Consider the following 23,179-nt stretch of genomic DNA (forward strand, 5'->3'; position numbering starts at 1 on the left):
ACCATCCCTACTTTACAGTCCCCACAAGGATAAAAAAGGAAAGTGGGCGCCGTGCCTTCAAATTTAAAGCTCCATCTGATTGGAATGACCTACCAAGTCCACTCGGATCAATCACTTCCCTCAACGTATTTAAGGAATCAATTTTCATACACCTTCTAACGCCGTGCTCATGCTTCTAAATTAACGTACTCTTCTTGGCAGTTGTCCTTGTTTTCCATAAATATAACATACCGAGTACGACCGATCTGTATGTACCTTCATAATTGTGTTCCCTGCTGGCTCGATGCTGCTGTTCATTATTATCACATTATGCATGCTGGTATTGCTTGTTTGCTTTTGTTTAGTTTTTTTGCCTAATAACATGGTCTTATTGTGCAAAGGGTATATATTTTTCCCCATATGAACTCTGCTATTTAGGGTTGAAACAGTGGGGTGGGAGCTATCTTTGGGAGAGCTTTTGTTTTGTCTTGTTTTGTTTTGTCCTTTCTGTGTGTATGGTTGTACTGTTGTATTGCTTTGTGAACTGTATTGTACAATGTATCTGTGTTGAGGACCCCCTCTAAAATGAGATGCGACATCTCAAGGGGCTTATCCTTTCAATAAAGGTATATATTTAGGAGGTCATATAAAATGATTATATTTAGGAGGTACTTAGACGAGGAGGGGCGGTGTTGACGCATTGAGTCAGCACAACTCTGGTTGTTTGTTAAGTTATATGGGTAAAAGCAAAAGGGGGTAGCGGCTTAATAAGTTTAATACTTCACCCTACTCGTTTTCGGACATTGTTGGAGTATTTTCTTTTTGTTTCAGTTTTGTTTTAATGTATTTGATTTCAAATAATGTTCGAAATAAACTCATTCATTCATTCATTCATTCATATCCAAGGCTCAACTATTATGTAACTTATGTAGACATGGCACTCTATAGTGTATACGCATAGTTTCAGTTTCAGTTTTCTTATCTTTTTATTAAAGTTTTTGTGACAAACCCAGGGGCAAGCATTAAACAGAGACATATCAAATATGAAAATAAAAAATAAAACTAAATCCCCTATCCCACCCACCCACAATCCCAAGGATTTACGTATGATTCTTGATGACTATTACCATGTTTTGTTCTTGCTTACTGTAAATCGCTCTGGATGAAATGCCTAAATCGTCAATTGTGTGCACTAAAGACAAATAGAGAGGAGTTTAATGATGAAGATGGTGGGGAGGAGAAGAAATCAGAGTGAAGTTCACAAGAGAACGCCAAATGGTAGAGGGAGGGCAGAGGAGAGAGGAGTGAAGCATGTGCAGGTAGAAGCAAGCAGCTGTGAGAGGAACAGAGAGGTGAGGCAAAGCGTGGGCAGTGGCGGAAGTACTTTAGTCACTACATTTGTTGCAAAAGTAGCATATGCACAAGCTAGAAACGCGTCGCTTTGCAACGCTTTTCCAGCTTGTGGATCTGCTACTTTTGGTACTTTGGTGTGACGCTGTAGTGCGATCAAGTAGGGCATTCATTTACGGGAAAAGATTAAGTTAGAATATGGGCGACAGAGACGGTATATCTGAATACTTCCTCCACTCGTGCAGAGCAGACAGATGGCCCTTTGTGATAGCGGTGAGGAGAGGGAGGTCAATACGCCTCCTCTCTCACGTCCAACGGTGAAACACCATCAACCATTCTGCTGCTGCAGTAGAGTCTGCAGAAATTGCTGGCTGGGGTCAGCCTCACTGGCTCAGTGCAAGGCATCGACTCAAATAATTAAAATACATCCATATTATATTATATTAATGTTCACACCTGTTTTATTACCCTGTGGGGGAATCTGCCTTTTATATTATTTAATTGTAACAACAGCGCTTTTACAGTATATATTATATACTGTATGCAAAGTCCTGAACGGCTGGCGCTCACTTTCCACCCAGCTGCACCTAATGAGAAGGTGGAACTCTTCTCCCGCTGTGTTCAAAAAGAAAGAAAAGGCTACCCAATAGGGGCCGTGTTCTGGGCATGTTGTAGTAGGCGAACATCTGGTGAAAATAGCAGATCTACAAGCTCTCAACGTTGTGGTTGCAATCAGCAATCGGCTGGTTTCGGTAAAGAGATTTTGTATAGAGGAAAAGACTGCATCCACCTCTTAAGCTTTATTCAATAGAGCACCGAAGTCTGACGTCACTTTCAGTAGAGGGCGCCAATACACAGGTTCTTTTTTTTTAATATATTTTTTATCCCACAATTTTGTAACCCATTTTTCACCCCGGTGTCAATCATCTAATGTGATCCTGGGCTCTATACACCCTCCGCCAACCTGGGGAGAGCAACGGACTTAACTCATGCTTCCTTCATGCTTGAGTGTCCAAGTTGCTCCTTTACACCTGACAGGGGGGAGTTTCCCTGGTTGGACGTAGCGTGTGGAAGGAACACGTTATTCCAACCAGTTCCTTTCCCCTCCATCAGGCGCCCCGGCTGGCCAGGGGGAGGCAGTTTAGAGACAAGGATTACTGCATTTTTGTGAGGGTACCTACCCTAGGGGACACGGGGAGAACATGCAAACTCCACACAGAAAGGCCCTTTCGCCAACCCCGCCTTCGGGTGCCAATACACAGGTTCATGTATTTTCATGTATTTCTGCAGTGAAATCTCCATAGGGCGATTTTAGGTCGCTTCATATAAGAACTGTGTTTGAAAAATAAACCGACCACCCCGGCCTTTCTGTCAGGGGAGTGGCTGTGCGTCGTTAATGATGTCCATTTATATTTGATACAGCCAGTTTCTGGAGAAAATGGAATTAATGTGGCCGCAAAAGCCTTGAAACTACATATGAAGGCAATGTCGCTGCTAATATACGTCACGCCCAGCTGTCAACACATTGCGTTCCTGAGATTCCTCGTTGACGTAAGCTCAAATGGTGGTGACTCGACTCGTACTAACCACGAAACATTAAATATCAATAAAATAAAAATAAACGTAATTAACATTCAGTTTCTGTTGTGCGACGGGCAGATGCAGCCACCCGCCTACCCGGAAATGTAGTCTCTGGGTTATTTGACTCGTTTCTAACGCTTTTTGTGTTACTCTTTGGGTATATTTGTACATTTCCACCTTCAGTCGATGCTTCATATCCATATGAGTGAAAAGGCCGGGGTGATCGGTTTATTTTTCAAACACAGTTCTTATATGAAGCGATCTAAAATCCCTCTATGGAGATTACAATGCAAATAAAAAGTGGACCAACCTGTGGATTGGCGCCCTCTACTGACAGTGACGTCAGGACTTCGGTGCTCTATGGCAAGCAGGCATATGATTTCGTTCTCTTTTTTTGTGCCGTGCTATGAGCTTGTAGATCTGGTGCTTCAGAAGGTCAATTTGAACAAAATGACAGACACTGCAGAGTAAACAAACAGCACAGTGCCTTGCAGAAGTTATTTTTCTGCATTTCTTGCACCTCCAAGATTTTCTAAGCAGCCAAATATCACTGCAGAGACGCTCAATGCGAATGTGATTTATATTGTCTGCTGGTGTTGACCATGGACAATTAAAAAAAAATGGTTTGGCTGAGGCGGTTAGGAGATACAAAACTCTGCAACCTATACGGCATCTAATTTATGGAGAGAGATGAGCATACAGTGTTCACTGTGTCTGTCGCCAGAAAATGGCAAAATCTCCGAAACGAATGATGTCAAGGTCGATGTAAACAAACAGCAGAGAAGCGTGGTGAAGTATAAAGCGTTTTTGTCCTCTGAGAACCTTTTTAGCGTTGGCAACACCTGGCCGAAGCTGAAAGATGTTGGAATTAGTTTGCCGTACATGCGGCCAGTTAAACTTTGTTTGATTCTTTAGGGATGGGCGGGCCTGGATTAACAATTGAATTTACTGGAGCGCCAGGGTCCGCAGCTTGCAGGGCCCTGTGCAAGACTATTTCAAATAGGTACAGCTGTTGCTTCCGTCGAAACTGTACGCATAGGTCACCAATTTCAATGTAACACAACACAGGAACCCCAGCCAGTGTTTTTGTCATCCAACAGTTTCTTAAATACTATACGTATAACTCTATGGGAGCAGTGGCGATGTGCTGAACACGCAAAAAGTGTCTGTGTTACGCACGTGCATGGGGCCTTTTGATTTGGTGTAACACCAGGGCCATCGGAGGGGTTGATTTGGCACTGGGGATGGGCTGTATTATTTGTCCATGAAGGACTGGAAGTGGTTGTGAACCCGATTAATCTCCCATCACTAACAGCGGCGCAATCATACGATACGTTTCGAGCTTATTTTTTATTCCTGAAAAGTAACAGTTTTGGACCGTTTCCACCCGAAACAGCATGCTGTAACAGCTGGCTTTCTACCAAACGGATAGAAAGATAACTTAAGGTAGATAAGGGATGTGAGCCATCCCTCCTTGTGAATGCTATCATATCTTGAGACACCCCTCCCCCGTTCAGTTTTTCTCGATTTGAATGGCTTCTCGATGTTACTGTAACATATTCATGCCCATAATATGGCATACATAATCGTATAATTTGAATAGGAGTTGAAATGTAATTTATGTGGTCTAACAGGCAGCTGTGTCCCAATTCAGGGGCTGCATTTGAAGGCTGATTACATCACATCGTGTGGCGCTACCGGGGCTGTCCCATTTCAGATGCTCCTTCAAATGCAGCCTGTAAAATGTTGAAATTCATAGGAAGAAGGCAAACAATGCATCCTTTGGGATAGCCTAATATTCAAGAATTAATTTCACACCAAGACAGCTTCAGCAAAGGTGAAATAGTTTCAATAGTTTGAAATAGTTGAAAATGGCACTGCGGCTTTCTGGGATGTGAGGTCCTGCTAGACGAGCCAGCCAGGCGTTAAGTGCTCATGTACCCTGGCGAGAGCAGCCTTTTTGTCGACAAGTCCTGTTCTCTGGTGTACCTGTAGTGATTAAACAGGAGATATAATTTGTTCTGGGTGTTAGGTTTCAACTCATTTTTGGTTGATTAAACTTTAGAGCTACTTCCCACTATTCACTGCGCTGCTCCCGTGTGCATGCACGCACGCACGCAAAAATGGGGGAGATGTTATACAGATTAACACAGAGATGAATTCAGTGAACTGAGGTTGAACTGAACATTATCTATGGAAGGTGTGGGCTACGGTTAAAATATTTCCAAAGAAAGTTTTCTTATGCTACTATCTCTATAAAAGATGATACCCAGGCGGCAAACAAACCCAGACCTTCACAGTTATGTGGTTTACACATTCAACTGCTCGAGAAACGAGCCTCTGTCCAAAAATTGACCAGTCGATCAATGTGTTATTGTCTTCAGCTGAAAGATGTTTGCTGCGGGTGCTGCTTTTTAAGACTTTGTTAAACCGGTACTTCAATCATAATATGACATCAGAAGCGTGTGTGCGTGCGTGTGTGTGTGTGTGTGTGTGTGTGTGTGTGTGTGTGTGTGTGTGTGTGTGTGTGTGTGTGTGCATGCGAATGTGCGTGCGCACTAAATTGTTAGTTGTAGGCATAATCTCAGTGCAATACATTTTTAACAACCAAATTCCCCTTCTGCTTCTGGGCCCTAGAGTGAGCGGTGAGATCAAACATTCACTGCATGCAACGTCAAAATATCCAATATTTTGAAGTTGCATGCAGTGAATGTTGTTGGTTCAAGAACATCTAAATAAATGATGCAGTGTGTATAGCATCATGCATGCTCTGCTTCACATGCTAATCAGCTTTCAGCGTTAATGAGAGTACATCCTGAGCTCCACACCTGATACCATTTCATATATAATATAAATGATGAACTGAAATGATAAAGATGGGGGAAATCTCGCCAATCTCGAAACCCATTTGGTAAAAAAGGACAAATGTTTTTGTCACTGGGGCACCACTTCCTTTTTTGTGTAGAACTCTGTTCGGCTCCTCCCCTGTCTTGGTCGACTTCCTCCTGGGTGCTTCTGTGTTTTTTCCTACTAACAACATCATTACATGTTTAGAGCAATGGTGCTGACAGATTATGCTCTCTTCTCACTTCTTTTATGGTGGCTCCCTGTCTCAGATTTCGGGAGGTGTAGTTCCAGACTCTACTCTATATTCCATTCTGAGATTGTGGAATAGTTGTCTGGCTATGCGAGACTACTATCTCGCCGACTTACTTTTTTTTCCCTCTGTCATCTTAGCCCATTAAGCTCTGGAACGTATCCTTAGCTTTTAACCACTTTAACCATTATTTTATGCTTTTGCTGTTGAAAAATTGCAGATCTGCAAGCTACGTATACGAGTTTGTAGATCTGCTATTTTTTTATCTCACAATTTTAGAAAAATAGCAGATCTACAAGCTTGTAGTGCAAATCTTTTAATATATATTCTTTCACAGCGAACGTTTTTAACTCAAATCTTTGCTTCTGGGGGGTCCCTGGAACAACATATCAGATGGGGGTTGGTGTCCACGTACATATAATTTTGGGGGTCCTTGACATGAAATAGTTTGAGAACAACTGACAGAAACAAGATTTTCAGAGAACTGTCATGGTTTAGAATACATTTGTAGAACCTGGTCTAAGGTCTTAATGGGTTAAAGGAGAATTCCATGCTAGAAGTCTTTCTTACCTTTATTTGTAGTTGTTACGTCCCCACCAAAGAGGTCCAGGTGTTATATACAGGTGTTATATACAAAACTAATTGATTTTTGAGCGATGGAAATAAGCGAATTGGCACAATGCCCCAATCAATTCAATGCAATTCAATTACATTCATTGCGGGCTTATATTAGGGGAAATGGCCAATAATGCGCTTTTGCACAAAATAACACCTGGACCTCTTTGGTGGGGACGTAACAACTACAAAGAAAGGTAAGAAAGCCTTCTAGCATAGAATTCTCCTTTAACGTTTCTCCTCCTCTCCTCTCCTCTCCTCTCCTCTCCTCTCCTCTCCTCTCAGACCTGGTGGAGTCCAAGGTGGTGGGCATCCTGGACATTCTGGATGAAGAGAACCGCCTACCTCAGCCCAGTGACCAGCACTTTACCGACACGGTCCACAGCAAACACAAAAATCACTTCCGCCTCACCGTGAGTATCTGTCAGAGACTGGAACGCCCCAGAGCTTGCTCTCCTCTCACGGCCAAAGACCAAAGGACTAAAATGTTGCCGTAGATGTACGGCAATGGTGCTAAGCGCTGAGCGCAATACTAATGTTAAGTTATAACCTTCAATCTAAGGCTGCATGACGAAAAAAATGTGTGCGTGCGTAAAATTATAGATTATTTATGTTCAGGATTGATTGAAGAAAAGTCCTTGCGATCTGTTTATAATCACGACAGATACAGTGTTCCTTTAATCATTTGGCCGTTGGGTTGAGTCTCACACAAAACTGCTGATCTGAAAGCTTAGAATGCAAAGTAAAGCGCTGTGACGTGTTATGAGTTTATTGATCGGCCATTTTATGTGCAAAGACGCAATGTGCTTTCAATCAAGCTTGGTATTTGGGTACATTGATCGGGAAAACTGGCGGTTGAACCTGATGAACGTTATTGATATTCCTGAATTGTAGTTCTCAGAATGATAGTGTTAATTATTAGTATTGTAGTATTCATATTTGATGGGCTGTCAAACTGTCAGAGTGTGTGTGTGTGTGTGTGTGTGTGTGTGTGTGTGTGTGTGTGTGTGTGTGTGTGTGTGTGTGTGTCTGTGTGTGTGTGTGTGTGTGTGTGTGTGTGTGTGTGTGTGTGTGTGTGTGTGTGTGCGCGCGCGCACCTCAGATACCCAGGAAGTCTAAGCTAGCGGTCCACAGGAATGTGCGAGACGATGAAGGCTTCATCGTCAGACACTTTGCAGGAGCCGTTTGCTACGAGACGGTATGCTAAAACCTTACACTTAGTTTTTTTAAGGGTGACTTTATTGTTCTTTGATTGGTATTCACTCTAGAGTTCTCAACGGGCCTGGAAATTAAGGCTGGGCCCTAACTGGCCCGGCCTGACACAAAAATAAATACACAAACAGACAGAACAGAATTATTATTTTTATTATTATAATATATTATATATATATATATTATTAAAAAAACTCAATCCTGGGCGCTACACTCCCTCTGTCAACATGGGGAGCGCAACGGATTGACCTCATGTTTCCATCAATGCATGAGTCCAAGCCGCTGGACGTAGCGCGTAGAAGGAACACGTTATTCCAACCAGTTCCATTCACCTCCATCAGGCACCTCGGCGTGCCAGGGAAGGCCGTTTAGAGACCAGGATTACTGCATGTTTTGGTGCCCCCCCATTAGGGGAGGCAAGCGCAGTCAACATCTTTAAGCGTCAATTGAAAACCGAGCTAGCTTTTAATGAGTGTCTTATGAGGTGATTCTATTGTTTTGAGCAATTGCATTTGTGTTCTCTTTTCAATGTATTAGTCCTCTGCTATTTGGACTGACTGTATTGTTCAGCACTTAGCCAATGTTGTTTTTTAATTCATCCTTTTTTGGCCCCTTGTACGGCACTTTGAACTGCATTTCTGTGTGTGAAAAGTGCTATAAATAAAGTTGACTGTCGTTCTCCTTCTCTAGGTTAAGTTTGTGGAGAAGAACAACGATGCCCTTCACATGTCCCTCGAGTGTTTGATCAGTGAGTCCAAGGACCGATTTGTCCGGGAGCTCTTTGAGAACCTCACCAACAGCCGGGATGGCAAGCAGAAGGCCGGGAAACTCAGCTTCATCAGCGTCGGGAACAAATTCAAGGTGAGCTGTTAAAAAAACAACAACGTAAAGGTCCCAAGCTGGGAGGTCGATAAGCCACACCATCAAGAGAAGAAAGGTTTAATTAGCAATCTCTTCCAATTAAGTTTTATCACATCACTCACTACACTGAGTACACTCCATCATCAGCTTTTGCCTTTGTCAATTGAAGTGTCCTTTTCACATTGAATACAACACTTAAAGGAGAATTCCATACTAAAAGGCTTTCTTACCTTTCTTTGTAGTTGTTACGTCCCCACCAAAGAGGTCCAGGTGTTTTTTGTGCAAAAGCTCCTGATTGGCAATTTCGCCTACCATAAGCCCTAAATGAATTGCATTGAATTGAATGGGAATTGAATGGGGCTATGGGGTGTTGTGCTAATTCGCTTATTTCCATCGCTCAAAATTTTAATTTCTTTGTATACATCCTCTCTTCATAATGTAAATAATATCCCAAGCGGCACACTTTACTACTTCTTTCGATGGAAATAAGTGAACTAGCATAACACCCCATAGCCTCATTCAATTCCCATTCAATCCAATGCAATTCATTGAGGGCTTATGGTAGGGAAAATAGCCAATAAGGAGTTTTTGCACAAAAAAACACCTGGACCTCTTTGGTCCAAAATAATTGCTCCAGTGACTAGAAATTGATAATTCAAAATATGCTCCTCATTGACTTACAATGTACGCTGAAACAGCTCTCAAAGTCACTCAATTTAGTACGTAAACGAACACAAACAAAGTTGATTCAGACAATATAGATTATAGAGCATCACCAAAACTCATAATGTTTTTATTTTTTTATAAAAATGTTAACTTCCTGTCGACCTACAGACTTGGGAAGGCAGACTGTCCGTGTCCAATATATTACTTTCAGACAGAAGTGTCAGATCGTCCCTGGGCTTTAATAAAATCCCATTGTTTGCCTCTTCTTTGGCATATAATATACTAATGGGAGTAACAGAGCTCGTGTCCTGGTTTCTCTGTCTGAACTTTCTGTCTGCAACACCACCTGCCTCTTGTCTCCTAACCGTGGTGGACAGTGTGCCATCTGTTGTCACGCTGGCTGGCAGCGGGACTCCAGTTAACGGAGTGACGGACGGTCAGTGGCAATATCAGAGGGAAGCTGATGAATGGCTTGAAGACACACACACAGATACCAGTGTAGGCTCAGCGCTGGATCGAAAAGGTTAAGCGGAAGAGAGAGCACAAGAGGTAGACTGTGCAGAGGGAAAGAGATACAAAACAGGTTAAATTCAAACAAATTAACATATTTAATATAACGCACAGTCTGTATAAAAGCAGCTCTGCGTGACATTTAGAACACTATAGCATGTGCATGTTCTTTAAAAAAAAACGTTCGCATCATACGGGTATGCAGGTGAAAGGAAGGAGCAGCAGGTAACAAGTCTCTTTACGCTGCTGTTTCAAAGACCAATTTGTGCTGCGTGGAAAGGTCAAAACGCCCACCTGTTTCACATGGCCACAAACCACCTCTGGCAGGCACGGTTCATGACTTATTCAACAGTCTGGTGGCAGCCGGCGAGGAAGAATTATACATGACACCATATTGTTGTTTATCTAAGCTTTATATTGTGCCATCACTTATAGTACGTATATAATACATTATTTATGATGTGAAGGAGCCGAGATGTCTCCGTTAGGGCTGATAGCTATAGTTTCTGTTACAGCCTGTCCTTGTAGCAGCTAGTATAACTATGATCTGCATGAGCCCCATGTGCTTGTTGGCAGAACTACCTTACCACCAAAAAGTTGAGCTCTGACCACACACCACCCCCCTCTCTCTCTTGTGCAATTCACGGACGGAAGGGCAGCTCGTTCCCGATTGATCTGCATGTGTCACGTTGGCGCTGTCATCGACAGAGAAGGCAGTCAATGAATGTCTTCCCTTTGTCACTGTGTGTTAAATAAATATGTGAGGTCCCTGATTATATGTGCCACCGCCTGTCACTTCTCATGACACACCGACTCAGTCGCCATCAGCCACCCACGTCCCCGCGTGAGTTCCCCATTCTCCGAGTATGACTGTGATACAGCACCTAACCCATTATGTCAGCAGTAATGTAGACTGGCCTTGGCTGCCCTTTCATGAGCAGCGAAGGGAAGAAATACTCAGATTAGCAATACCACAATCTACAAATATTCTGTTGAGTAAAGTAAAGTAAAGTTACTGCATTCATAACTGCCTACTTGAGTGAATAAAAGCAGGCCTGGAATTTCATCTTTTTAGGGGCAAGGCAACTTTTGGCCTTTCGTGTTTTTTTTCTTATTATTTTTTTGGCACAAAGGCCAAAGGCAGAAATGAGTCACTCGAGCGACTCGACTCATTTGAAGTGCCTAAATATAAAAGTATAACTTGTAAGTATAACTTCTAAGTGGTTCCGTTTGTACCCTCTCAGAGCCAGTGACTCACGTCCTTATTCTGCTCTGTCCTAGAGCTCCTCTAGCCAGAGTCATGGGGTGTCTTTCTTTAAAGGAAAAGGTTTGAAGCACTGCCCCAGTAAAAGGTTATTTGTAGTTGGTCCCCGGGCTACATTACTTCTCTGCATTTGACCCGTCCTTTTAGAAGTCGGTCTCCCGGGCTACATTACTTCTTTGCATTTGACCCGTCTTTTTAGAAGAAGGGGTCGCATAGGGACCAGTTAGGGGTTCAGTGCATGTAGTTGATGTAGTTAGTTAGTTAGTCATAGTTTTTTGAATAAAAATATATTTTGTTTATGACTATAGGGTCAACTAGTCACAACAAATTAATATCTCTGTGATACAATTATTGTGTTTTTTGCGTCACGATAATAGTGATTATCGTCCCATCCCTAATGGCAATGACCTTTTTAATTTAAAGTAATTTCAGACATGCATTATTCCACAGGCTTCCAAATGAAGTTGTCTGTCTATACAATGCTGTTCAAATCATTTGTGTTCAAATTATTTCCCTCCAGTTGTCCTGACTCTTTACATGCACCTTGCTGGTGGTTGACGTTGAGGCAGAATAGTCAATTCTTTCTCAGAATAGGCTAAATAAAATGTTATTGAGTCAGTACTACTTTCATACCACCTTATCATCACTGAGAGAGACTTCTTATTCCCTATCCGAGCCAACTCCAGATACATATCTTCTTATTCCCTATCGAAGCCAACTCCAGATACATATCTTCTTATTCCCTATCGAAGCCAACTCCAGATACATATCTTCTTATTCCCTATCGAAGCCAACTCCAGATACATATCTTCATAGCAGAGACTAGTCTTATTCTCTATCGAAGCCAACTCCAGATACATATCTTCATAGCAGAGACTAGTCTTATTCTCTATCGAAGCCAACTCCAGATACATATCTTCATAGCAGCTAACTCGTCTTATTCCCTATCGGAGCCAACTCCAGATGCATGTAGTTATAGCTTGCAGACGGGGTGCATACTTAGTTTAGACTAGTCATTGGTTAGACATGGGTTAAGGTTAGGTTTAGGTGTGCTGCCCTGTGGGAGGTTAGGTTTAGGGTGAGGGTTTGAGATAGGTTGTAGTTGTAGGACTAATAATTACTGGTCTAAACAATGACTAGTCTCAACCAAAAACTGTCTAAACTAAGTACTGCACCCTTGCAGACACATGGGAAATTAATGCATAACAGTTCACGGGAGCATTTGATGTACAAATCAGTTAGTGCTGTTCAGCTTTTACGCTTAATGTGATGTGAGTCATAAGCGTGCCGTGGGGCCTCATCAATTTACCTAAATTCAGCACAGTGATGCTTAATGGGACTTGAAAGTGTGAAGCATTACTCAAGCATTACCAAGCCTTAGCGTTGAGCCGCTATCCCTTCAGGGCGGCTGTAGATTAGTTCTGCCGTTCAATAATAAGTTGTACTTTATATCGTTAGAAAGCCTGATTAGATATGTCACCTTTAACACTGATGTACAACATGCAAGTATGCGTGGCACCCGAGCAGACTGACGCTGCATTTCTGCCATGCCATGGAATGACTCCGTTTGTCTGATCTCAGAGGTTTGGAACCCGGCACCTGACCTTCCTGTCCCAGAATGCATTAGTAATTCCATGGCTAGCGGCGGTATAATGGGTTTAATCCCCCTGAAAGGCAGAAATGGGATGATTGCATTGTAATTTGTGCCTCTGCCCGGTGCCATCTCCCTCGGCCCCGGGGCCTGTTTTCTGGAGCTTGTTTAGGCTATTTGAACTATTAAAAAAAAAAAAAAAAATAGTAAAAAGAAAAAAAGGGGGCAAAGAAGTTTCGGGTAAAGCACTGGCGTAAAACCACACTAAAAGCCCCACTCATCTAGACCAGTGGTTTTCAACCCTTCTCACATCAAGGCCCATTGTGTATTCAGCATTTGAGCCACGGACCATCATTTGATGAGATTTAGCTTCTCAGACCAAAAACGAAAGAATATTTTGTTATCGTTGGATAAGAGTTTGTCCACAATTCCATGCTGTGTTGATGTTGGTACCATTAGGTAACAACACTCCATGGGCATGGCTGACACATATATAGGAATAAAGGGACACAGAGAGATACATACAGAAATCTGACATCATTCTGACGTCGGGCGTAAAAGGGACACAGACATAATATCTGGGTGGGGCATGCATTTCCAACTTTTGAAAAGTAGGTCAGTGCCCAACAAGCACCGCGGTAGAGGCCCCACGGGCACCTCTCTAGTGATTAAAATGCCTTAAAACGAGTATACTCGTCCTTAGCATCCAATGTTATAAAACGCATTATTCAGGCACATTTCAGCCACCTCTTTTGCTCATTAGGACCACTCTATGCAACGTCATCAAACGGCAACGTGCACCTACTATATGGTAACATCATTCTACAGGCCACATGTTTTTGCGTTACACCTTGTTTTTTGGGGGGTTTTCTCGTAGCGCTCTAATTTAAATGTTTTCTCATCCCACGGAAATCTCCATTTGCCTCTTGTGAACGCGAAACATTCTCCTAGTAGGTTAGCAGCAGCGTGGCTTGAAATTGAGATAAGTCATGGCATCTCTGTAAGAAGAAAAAATAAATACAATAAAAGATGTCTATAACCTTTTCCCTGTTTTCTTTTTTCTGTGTGCAGACCCAACTGAACATTCTGCTGGATAAACTTCGCAGCACGGTCAGTATGTCCTCTCTGTGTCTTTTATCGCAGTCAGTATGTCCTCTGTGTATTTTATCACTGGTCAGTGGACAGTATGTCCTCTGTGTATTTTATCACTGGTCAGTGGACAGTATGTCCTCTGTGTATTTTATCACTGGTCAGTGGACAGTATGTCCTCTGTGTATTTTATCACTGGTCAGTGGTCAGTATGTCCTCTGTGTATTTTATCACTGGTCAGTGGACAGTATGTTCTCTGTGTATTTTATCAGTGGTCAGTGGACAGTATGTCCTCTGTGTATTTTATCACTGGTCAGTGGACAGTATGTTCTCTGTGTATTTTATCAGTGGTCAGTGGACAGTATGTCCTCTGTGTATTTTATCAGTGGTCAGTATGTCCTCTCTGTGTCTTTTTTCAGTGGTCAGTGGACAGTATGTCCTCTGGTCAGTGGTCAGTATGTCCTCTGTGTATTTTATCACTGGTCAGTGGACAGTATGTTCTCTGTGTATTTTATCACTGGTCAGTGGTCAGTATGTCCTCTGTGTATTTTATCACTGGTCAGTGGTCAGTATGTCCTCTGTGTATTTTATCACTGGTCAGTGGACAGTATGTCCTCTGTGTATTTTATCACTGGTCAGTGGACAGTATGTCCTCTGTGTATTTTATCACTGGTCAGTGGACAGTATGTTCTCTGTGTATTTTATCACTGGTCAGTGGACAGTATGTGTCTGTGTATTTTATCACTGGTCAGTGGACAGTATGTCCTCTGTGTATTTTATCAGTGGACAGTATGTCCTCTGTGTATTTTATCACTGGTCAGTGGTCAGTATGTCCTCTGTGTATTTTATCACTGGTCAGTGGACAGTATGTCCTCTGTGTATTTTATCACTGGTCAGTGGACAGTATGTCCTCTGTGTATTTTATCACTGGTCAGTGGACAGTATGTCCTCTGTGTATTTTATCACTGGTCAGTGGACAGTATGTTCTCTGTGTATTTTATCACTGGTCAGTGGACAGTATGTCCTCTGTGTATTTTATCACTGGTCAGTGGACAGTATGTCCTCTGTGTATTTTATCACTGGTCAGTGGACAGTATGTCCTCTGTGTATTTTATCACTGGTCAGTGGACAGTATGTCCTCTGTGTATTTTATCACTGGTCAGTGGACAGTATGTCCTCTGTGTATTTTATCACTGGTCAGGGGTCAGTATGTCCTCTGTGTATTTTATCACTGGTCAGGGGTCAGTATGTCCTCTGTGTATTTTATCACTGGTCAGTGGTCAGTATGTCCTCTGTGTATTTTATCACTGGTCAGTGGACAGTATGTCCTCTGTGTATTTTATCACTGGTCAGTGGACAGTATGTCCTCTGTGTATTTTATCACTGGTCAGTGGACAGTATGTCCTCTGTGTATTTTATCACTGGTCAGTGGTCAGTATGTCCTCTGTGTATTTTATCACTGGTCAGTGGACAGTATGTCCTCTGTGTATTTTATCACTGGTCAGTGGACAGTATGTCCTCTGTGTATTTTATCACTGGTCAGTGGTCAGTATGTCCTCTGTGTATTTTATCACTGGTCAGTGGACAGTATGTCCTCTGTGTATTTTATCACTGGTCAGTGGACAGTATGTCCTCTGTGTATTTTATCACTGGTCAGTGGACAGTATGTCCTCTGTGTATTTTATCACTGGTCAGTGGACAGTATGTCCTCTGTGTATTTTATCAGTGGTCAGTGGACAGTATGTCCTCTGTGTCTTTTATCACTGGTCAGTATGTCCTCTCTGTGTCTGTTATCACTGACCGCTTCACCCTGCCCGCTATTCCTGACAAATCTTCTACGCTGCCTTTTGAAACTTTCCTGCCGCATCGCACGCATGCATTAATGACTGTAAAGCACACCCTTGAGTGTAATATTGCTTAAATGAAACCTTCCGTGTGGCGCTCTCTCTCTCTCTCTCTCTCTCTCTCTCTCTCTCTCTCTCTCTCTCTCTCTCTCTCTCTCTCTCTCTCGGTCTGATATATCTCGACTTTGTTTTGTCACTGTTGTCGTCCTTTTCTTTGTCGTCTTCTCTCGTCCCTTGGACCTTCCTCACAGGGTTCCAGTTTTATCCGTTGCATCAAGCCCAACTTGAAGATGGTGAGCCACCAGTTCGAAGGTGGTCAGATTCTTTCTCAGCTGCAGTGCTCAGGTCAGTGTGGGACACGGCACCAAATCCCTGGTCACTGGGAACACTAGGCGTCTATATAAAATTGAGACAGGCTGTGACTTTCGCCAAGTTATAGACTGTGGTGTATGTGGAGTGTGCAGAAGTGGCGTTGACGCCTCTGCTGCGGCTGTGCTCTGACTTCACTCACTTTACTTCCGTGTTTTCAACCCAGTTTTTGCAGCTTTCGTTTCTCAAATCCGACTCTGTCCGTCTAAAAAGTCTATTTCTCTTCAGAAGCATTAATACTGTAACCTCGACACAGCATAACATCAGAAATGATCCCATAACGTCCACATTCTGTTCAATCACCGCGGACGCAGCCTATATTCAGAGAAAACAGCCTTTTAAAACTGTCAGGAACTGAATCAGGAACTGGACGCTGTTGTGATAAGTTTCAAGTTTCATGTTTCAAGTTTCAAGTTTATTTAGTGTCCCCGAAGGGCAAATTGGGTTGCAGCATAGACAGTACATTAAACAATGAATGAAACAGTACAGACAACAAACAGTTCACATAGCGGATACCAGAGTAAAAGGTGCACACAACCATTAAAGTGCAGGCGTTTAAAGTGCTATGCGATGGGTCATAAAAGTGCGTGTGCAGCATCAGATCGGATACACAGGGCTTTGTTAAGTACCTGTTTCTTAAAGATCTGGTCTAGGCCGTTCATTTGTGAGCCAATGATTTTTGAGGCCACTTTTACAATTCTCCCTAGGGAATTTTTGTCTCTGATGCAGAGATTACCATACCAACAGATAATGGAGAAAGAAATGACGGACTCGATGTAGGCACTGTAAAACAGTTTCATCAGAGTCTTGTCGACATTGAACTTAGCCAATGTCGACAAGACTCTGATGAAACTGTTTTACAGTAAGAGATAAGACTGCCCCCTGCGGGGAGGCAGGTGGTTCTATAATAAAGATGGCTGACTGATCACACCAGGACCGGGTCTCTCTGAATAATATCATAATACTGCATGGTGTACTGCAGACGCCTGTGTTTCCTTCTTTCGATTGGCAGATATATATATATATATATATATATATATTCTTTCTTTTTTTTTTTTTACCTGTGTTGCTTGATGTGAGTGTGCCGAAGGTGCGTGAACCTCTAGTTTAGCACAATTACACATAGTTTGGTATATGGTTTGATATCATATTGGCAGGAAGTGATGCACTGTGAAGTTGTATGTGCTATTTTTGAATAGTCAACGCATAAATATATATGCTTTCCCAAATTCCCATTTTAATGGGTTACAATTGTCCGGGGTGCCATCCAGGCATTAATTATGTTCTTTGTACCACTACAGTATTAACCACAAACCCTAGTAAGTAACACTTGACACACGGTAACAAACGATAATTGCACAGACACAGAATACTTTAGGTATGTTCAGAGTTTGGATACCAAAGTTCACTTAAGTTCAGCCACTATGCTGAAACACAATTCCAACAAGGTTCATTCTGGTTCAATCCAAGACTGATTACTATCACATTTGGTGGTCCTTGAAATTGAAAAAGATTTAGAATCACTGGCGTAGAGGGCACAAAGGATATGATACACCCCCCTAGAGAGTTAGAGGGGCGGTAAAAATAATCTGTTTGTCAGAATTGTAGGCAGGATATTTCATTCCGGCAGATAAGTAGATTTATGGTCAGCTCAGGTGTCTGGGGGAGAGGGCTGACTTACCATCCTGAAGATTAGCGCCACGGCTAAATAGAAGTGGTGGAAAGTAACTAAGTACTGTACATTTTACTTAAGTAATGTAGTTTAAGTACAATTTAGAGGTATTTGTACTTCCAATATATATATATACCTTTATTAAAAGGATAAGCCCCTTGAGATGTCGCATCTCATTTTAGAGGGGGTCCTCAACACAGATACATTGTACAATACAGTTCACAAAGCAATACAACAGTACAACCATACACACAGAAAGGACAAAACAAAACAAGACAAAACAAAAGCTCTCCCAAAGATAGCTCCCACCCCACTGTTTCAACCCTAAATAGCAGAGTTCATATGGGGGAAAATATATACCCTTTGCACAATAAGACCATGTTATTAGGCAAAAAAACTAAACAAAAGCAAACAAGCAATACCAGCATGCATAATGTGATAATAATGAACAGCAGCATCGAGCCAGCAGGGAACACATTATGAAGGTACATACAGATCGGTCGGTATGTTATATTTATGGAAAACAAGGACAACTGCCAAGAAGAGTACGTTAATTTAGAAGCATGAGCACGGCGTTAGAAGGTGTATGAAAATTGATTCCTTAAATACGTTGAGGGAAGTGATTGATCCGAGTGGACTTGGTAGGTCATTCCAATCAGATGGAGCTTTAAATTTGAAGGCACGGCGCACACTTTCCTTTTTTATCCTGGAGGGGACTGTAAAGTAGGGATGGTCCGTGTGTCTTAAATTATAGTGTGGTGTGTATGGGACAAGAAATTGTTTTAGGTACTGTGGATAAGGAAAGAAAATACATTTAAAAATAAATTGTAGCCAATGTGAGTGTCTTCGTGATTTAGGTGATAGCCAGTTTAAAGACTCGTACATGGAGCAATGGTGAGTTCTATATGGGCATCTCAGTATGAATCTACATACTGTAGGTTATTATAGGTGACATTGAGGGGGTAGAGGTTTGTATCGGTGGTGTTCTGATATATGACATCCGCATAGTCTATTATGGGTAGTAGCAGCTGTGAAATATCAACCACAATATCAAATACTTACTTCTACTCCACTACATCTGAGATCCAAATATTGTACTTTTTCACCACTACATTTCTTTGACAGGTACAATGCTCATTAATCAACACGTCAGTTTTCCATCCATGTAAATGGGCCATGTCCATGCAATCTGTTATGGGAACTCAGCCAGTAAAGAGAAAAAGACAATTCATTGAGGCAAGAGAAGCGTTTCAAGGATTGAGTGATTATTATTGAGGTATACCATCAATTGGTGAACACATAACTTACATTCAATGTATCCACAGTTGAGATGTATTGGAAACCCATAGTATGTGTCACACTGAACATGTAAAGACAGAGTCTACATGTTAGGTAGGGATAGGTCGAGCCTGGCTCATGGACTATTCACATCACCATGGTGCATCGGCAAGAATGGGTAGACAAGGAGATTCCGTTTGAGCCTTTATTTCCATTGCACACACGCATTTATATTGAGCAAGGAGGTGGTGAGGCATCACGGTTATGGTTTTTGAACTATGAAAGATAGAAACACATAATTATTATACAATTCAACCACATTTAAACAATACACCAAGTGAATATTCTCCCAAGTCTGTAATCATTGCATTTCCCTGACGTTCACAATAGGCCAAGCACATGTGCATTTGCATTACACAAACATATCTATACTATGAGCTTCAATGAGCTTCAAGGCAAGCAAGTAGCTACAAACACACCTATACTATGAGCTTCAAGGCAAACATGTAGCTATAATAGACAGTATCTCCATCACAAGCCCATTAAAGTACAACATATGCATTCATTAAGTTAACTGAACTCACTTCGTGAGGGGGGTGGATCCCACCCATGGAATAGGCCAGGGGAGGGTTGTTGCTGCTCACCAGGATGACTCTTTTCTACACTACATATACACTTTCTTAAGTCCAACCCCTAGCCCCCTCACGGGAAGTCTAAGGCAATAAGGATTTACAACAGGTAATTTTTGATGAATTGAACAATGTGGACCCTGTTGTAAACAAGTGTAATGCTTAATTGGGTCGTCCACTCACAGTTGACAGTCTTTGTATTGAGTTTGTGCTTAAAATGTACTGTAAATTCTACAAACTGTTAATAAATATTTCAATCAAAAAAAATCAATCAAATCAAGGCTATAACAATAGAGAAGAAACACAGTAAAACACAGCTGTGTTTTACAGCTACATAAACACTCCCTAAGGTACTTCTTGAATGTTTCACCTCGAAATTCCTTGACAGCCAGCGTTAGCCAGAAGCCCTAATTTACATAATGTAGTCCCTGAGCAGGCTCTTAAAAATGATGATAAAACTATTCATGCAAAAACACATACATGGTCTGTGACCAGGGGCCTATTTCACGAAACTTGGATTAGAGATTAAGCCGGGCTTTAACACATATCCTGGCTTAATATATCCTGGATCAGTGCTTAACCGGTTTCATGAAAGCTGGTTGATCTTGCCAGATTAACTTAACCAGTTAACCTGGATATGTTGAGGCTTGATTCGGTTTCATGAAAGTGATGCTACATAAGTTACCATGGAAACTAATGCTTTGGACTTAGCCTGCTCCGGACCAGGCTAACAGCCTGGTTTAACCTAATCCTGATGTCTTTACTGTTCATTAAGCAGTCAAACTGATCACAAACCAATGATGTTTTCCAGATTTATCGGTCTGCATTAAAGGACTAATTTAAGCACTATATAAAATCAAATAACCAAAATATATAGGCTGCACATGACAGCTTGTGAGCTTGTAGATCAGCTGCTTTTGGTGAATGTTCCCCATGAATAGGTTTGCTGTCGTGCAAGTGCACGGTTAAGAAGAATTATTATATTATATTATATTATTATATATATTTTTTTGTAAAAGTGAAAACCACTAAATATTACCATTACTCATTTAATTGTTTTACAACATATTACCATTGTAACGTTTCACCCACTACTAGTCCTACATACTTACACCTAGAAACCCCATTCAAACCTATTTAGGTTCATCCTACGGTGGACATGTGTGCCTGAAAAGGAATCTTTGAAATGTTTCATCGTTTTAGAAATATAGTGCTTTCAAATTTGAGACATTTATAGGCAGATAGTGGCACTTAAAAAAATCACTTTCACCTAGAAACTCCATTCACACTTTGTAAAATTCAGCTTACTGTGGAGACACATGCTGGAACTTTTTACTTTGAAATGTTTTGTAGTTTCTGAGTTATTTAACTTAAACGCCCAATGCATTCTCAATGGCAATAGCACAAACTTTGGCATGCTACATGAACCCATGACCCGGTCTGGACAACAACCCCCTTCCCCAAAGGTAGCTCCCTCAGAGGAGGGAGTTATGGCCAAATATCACAATGCGACAATATCATTATGCTTACAATATTAAGAATTCTGTTTTAAGTTAATAGTAGTGGTAAAATATAAACTATATTTTTGGGGTAGTTAATCATTCAGTCTATCCACTATTGAGAGTATGTTCTCTCTTTAATTACAGCAGCAGTATTTATTTTAGAAGCTTAAATCCTTGTATCAGTAAGTCTTGAATAGATTAGTAAAGATAATGAGATATACAGAAGGGGGCTGTAATGCAACTATTAAGGATGCAAACTGCCATAATACTGCATGAAGAAGAAGGATCAGTAAATCTGTGATCCACATAAGGGGTCTTGAGACAAAAAGCCAGACTGTCTATTAAGCCAGGCTTGCTGATCCCGGCTCGCCAAATCCACCAATTCTGAGCCTCGCTTGGCTTTAGTGGAACGGAATAAACCAGGCTGTAAAGATCAGGATTTAAAAAGCCTGGCTTTGGCCTAAATCCTGGATTAGTTAATCCAAGTTTCGTGAAATAGGCCCCAGGTTGTGAAAAAGTATGTTATGTGGGAAAAAATCATAGCATGCATGAAGAGTTTAGCAGCGTCTGTTGTTAGATATGGCCTTATGTGTCTGAAGTTGGATAAATTGAATTTGATTGTATTGGCTACATTTTTAGCAAGTTACTTTACAGATTTGGATTATTATTACAAAACATACATTACCACTTCAGCCCCTATATACATTGTGGCCATTTGGAAATAGCCGATCTACAAGCATTGTGAGCTTGTACTGTAGATCTGCTATTTTCTAAATATTTGTACACATTTGAAATGTTGAAATACTGTATGGGACATTATGCATAATTAGTACTTTTGGTACTTAAGGTACATTTTGATGACAACACTTTTGTACGTTGTACTAACTTTTGAATTCTGGACTTTTACTTGTAACGGAGTAGTTCTACATTGCAGTATTGATACATTTACTTACTGATTTAGATCAGGTTGTTGCATTCAGACTGAGACTGATCTCCTGAAATCAGATTTGAAACCACCTCTGACCACCACCTCTCGAAAAAATCAGATTCCATGTGACTTGTATGTGACCTGTCTGCATTTAGAACCAATCAGATTTCATGTGACTTGTATGTGACCTGTCTGCATTTAGAACAAATCAGATTCCATGTGACTTGTATGTGACCTGTCTGCATTTAGAACCAATCAGATTTCATGTGACTTGTATGTGACCTGTCTGCATTTAGAACAAATCAGATTCCATGTGACTTGTATGTGACCTGTCTGCATTTAGAACAAATCAGATTTCATGTGACTTGTATGTGACCTGTCTGCATTTAGAACCAATCAGATTCCATGTGACTTGTATGTGACCTGTCTGCATTTAGAACCAATCAGATTCCAATCTGGATGTGGCACAGATCTGATTCAGGCTAGATTTGGCTGCCAGTGTAAATGGGGCCTAAAAGACAAGTCCTTTTATGTTTGGTTGCTCTCTGAAAATAGCCGATCGACAAGCTCATGCAGCACGTTGCGATACGTTGTGAACTTGTATAGCCACAACAATAGCTCTGCTATTTTCAGCATGCAACCAAGTGTACTGTAGAATCAGGCATTATGACACCATCGAGTTCTGCCAAAATACTTTTTAGTAGACTAATTCAACTGTAGATCGGGCGGTGGAGCCCTTCCTCGTGTCTTTGACCGGAAATAGCCGATACGTCACAACGTGCTGTGTTGTGTGCTTGTAGATCTGATATTTTCACTAGTTTGGGTCCCGGGCAAACGGGTTTTGGGTTCCTCTCGACCTAAAAAGTTTGGGAACCACTGTCCTAGACTGTCCTACAAAATTTACGTGACACACTAAAACCTCTGCTACTTAACTCAGCATCGTCTTCTTTGTAGCTTTTCTTCTTCTTCTCGCTCTGAGGCAAGACGTAAATAATGAAAGAAAAGCATCCCAAGCGGCCGCCCCCTCCCGCTTTTTAATCAGTGTAGTCAGACAGTTCTACAGGCTTTATGTTGTTCCATCTCCTCTGAGGTTCACGACATCTTCTTTTCTCTTGTACCATCCCAAACTGGTGTTTTACACA

General features: G+C 41.5%; 1 protein-coding gene across 10 annotated transcripts in view; it reads left to right on the forward strand.

Annotated features, from left to right (window-relative positions):
- LOC310876594 (unconventional myosin-VI-like) overlaps positions 1-23,179 on the forward strand; it is a 165,234-nt gene that overhangs the window by 94,402 nt on the left and 47,653 nt on the right. For all 10 annotated transcript variants that reach the window (XM_083790160.1, XM_083790163.1, XM_083790164.1 and 7 more), the window contains exons 16-20: positions 6,908-7,035; positions 7,725-7,820; positions 8,525-8,695; positions 13,798-13,836; positions 15,911-16,004. In XM_083790160.1, coding sequence (XP_083646286.1) covers positions 6,908-7,035; positions 7,725-7,820; positions 8,525-8,695; positions 13,798-13,836; positions 15,911-16,004 — 528 coding nt within the window. The remainder of the gene's footprint in view (positions 1-6,907; positions 7,036-7,724; positions 7,821-8,524; positions 8,696-13,797; positions 13,837-15,910; positions 16,005-23,179) is intronic.

This window comes from Protomyctophum parallelum, assembly GCF_964188405.1.
Source record: "Protomyctophum parallelum genome assembly, chromosome: 19".
NCBI lineage: Eukaryota > Metazoa > Chordata > Actinopteri > Myctophiformes > Myctophidae > Protomyctophum > Protomyctophum parallelum.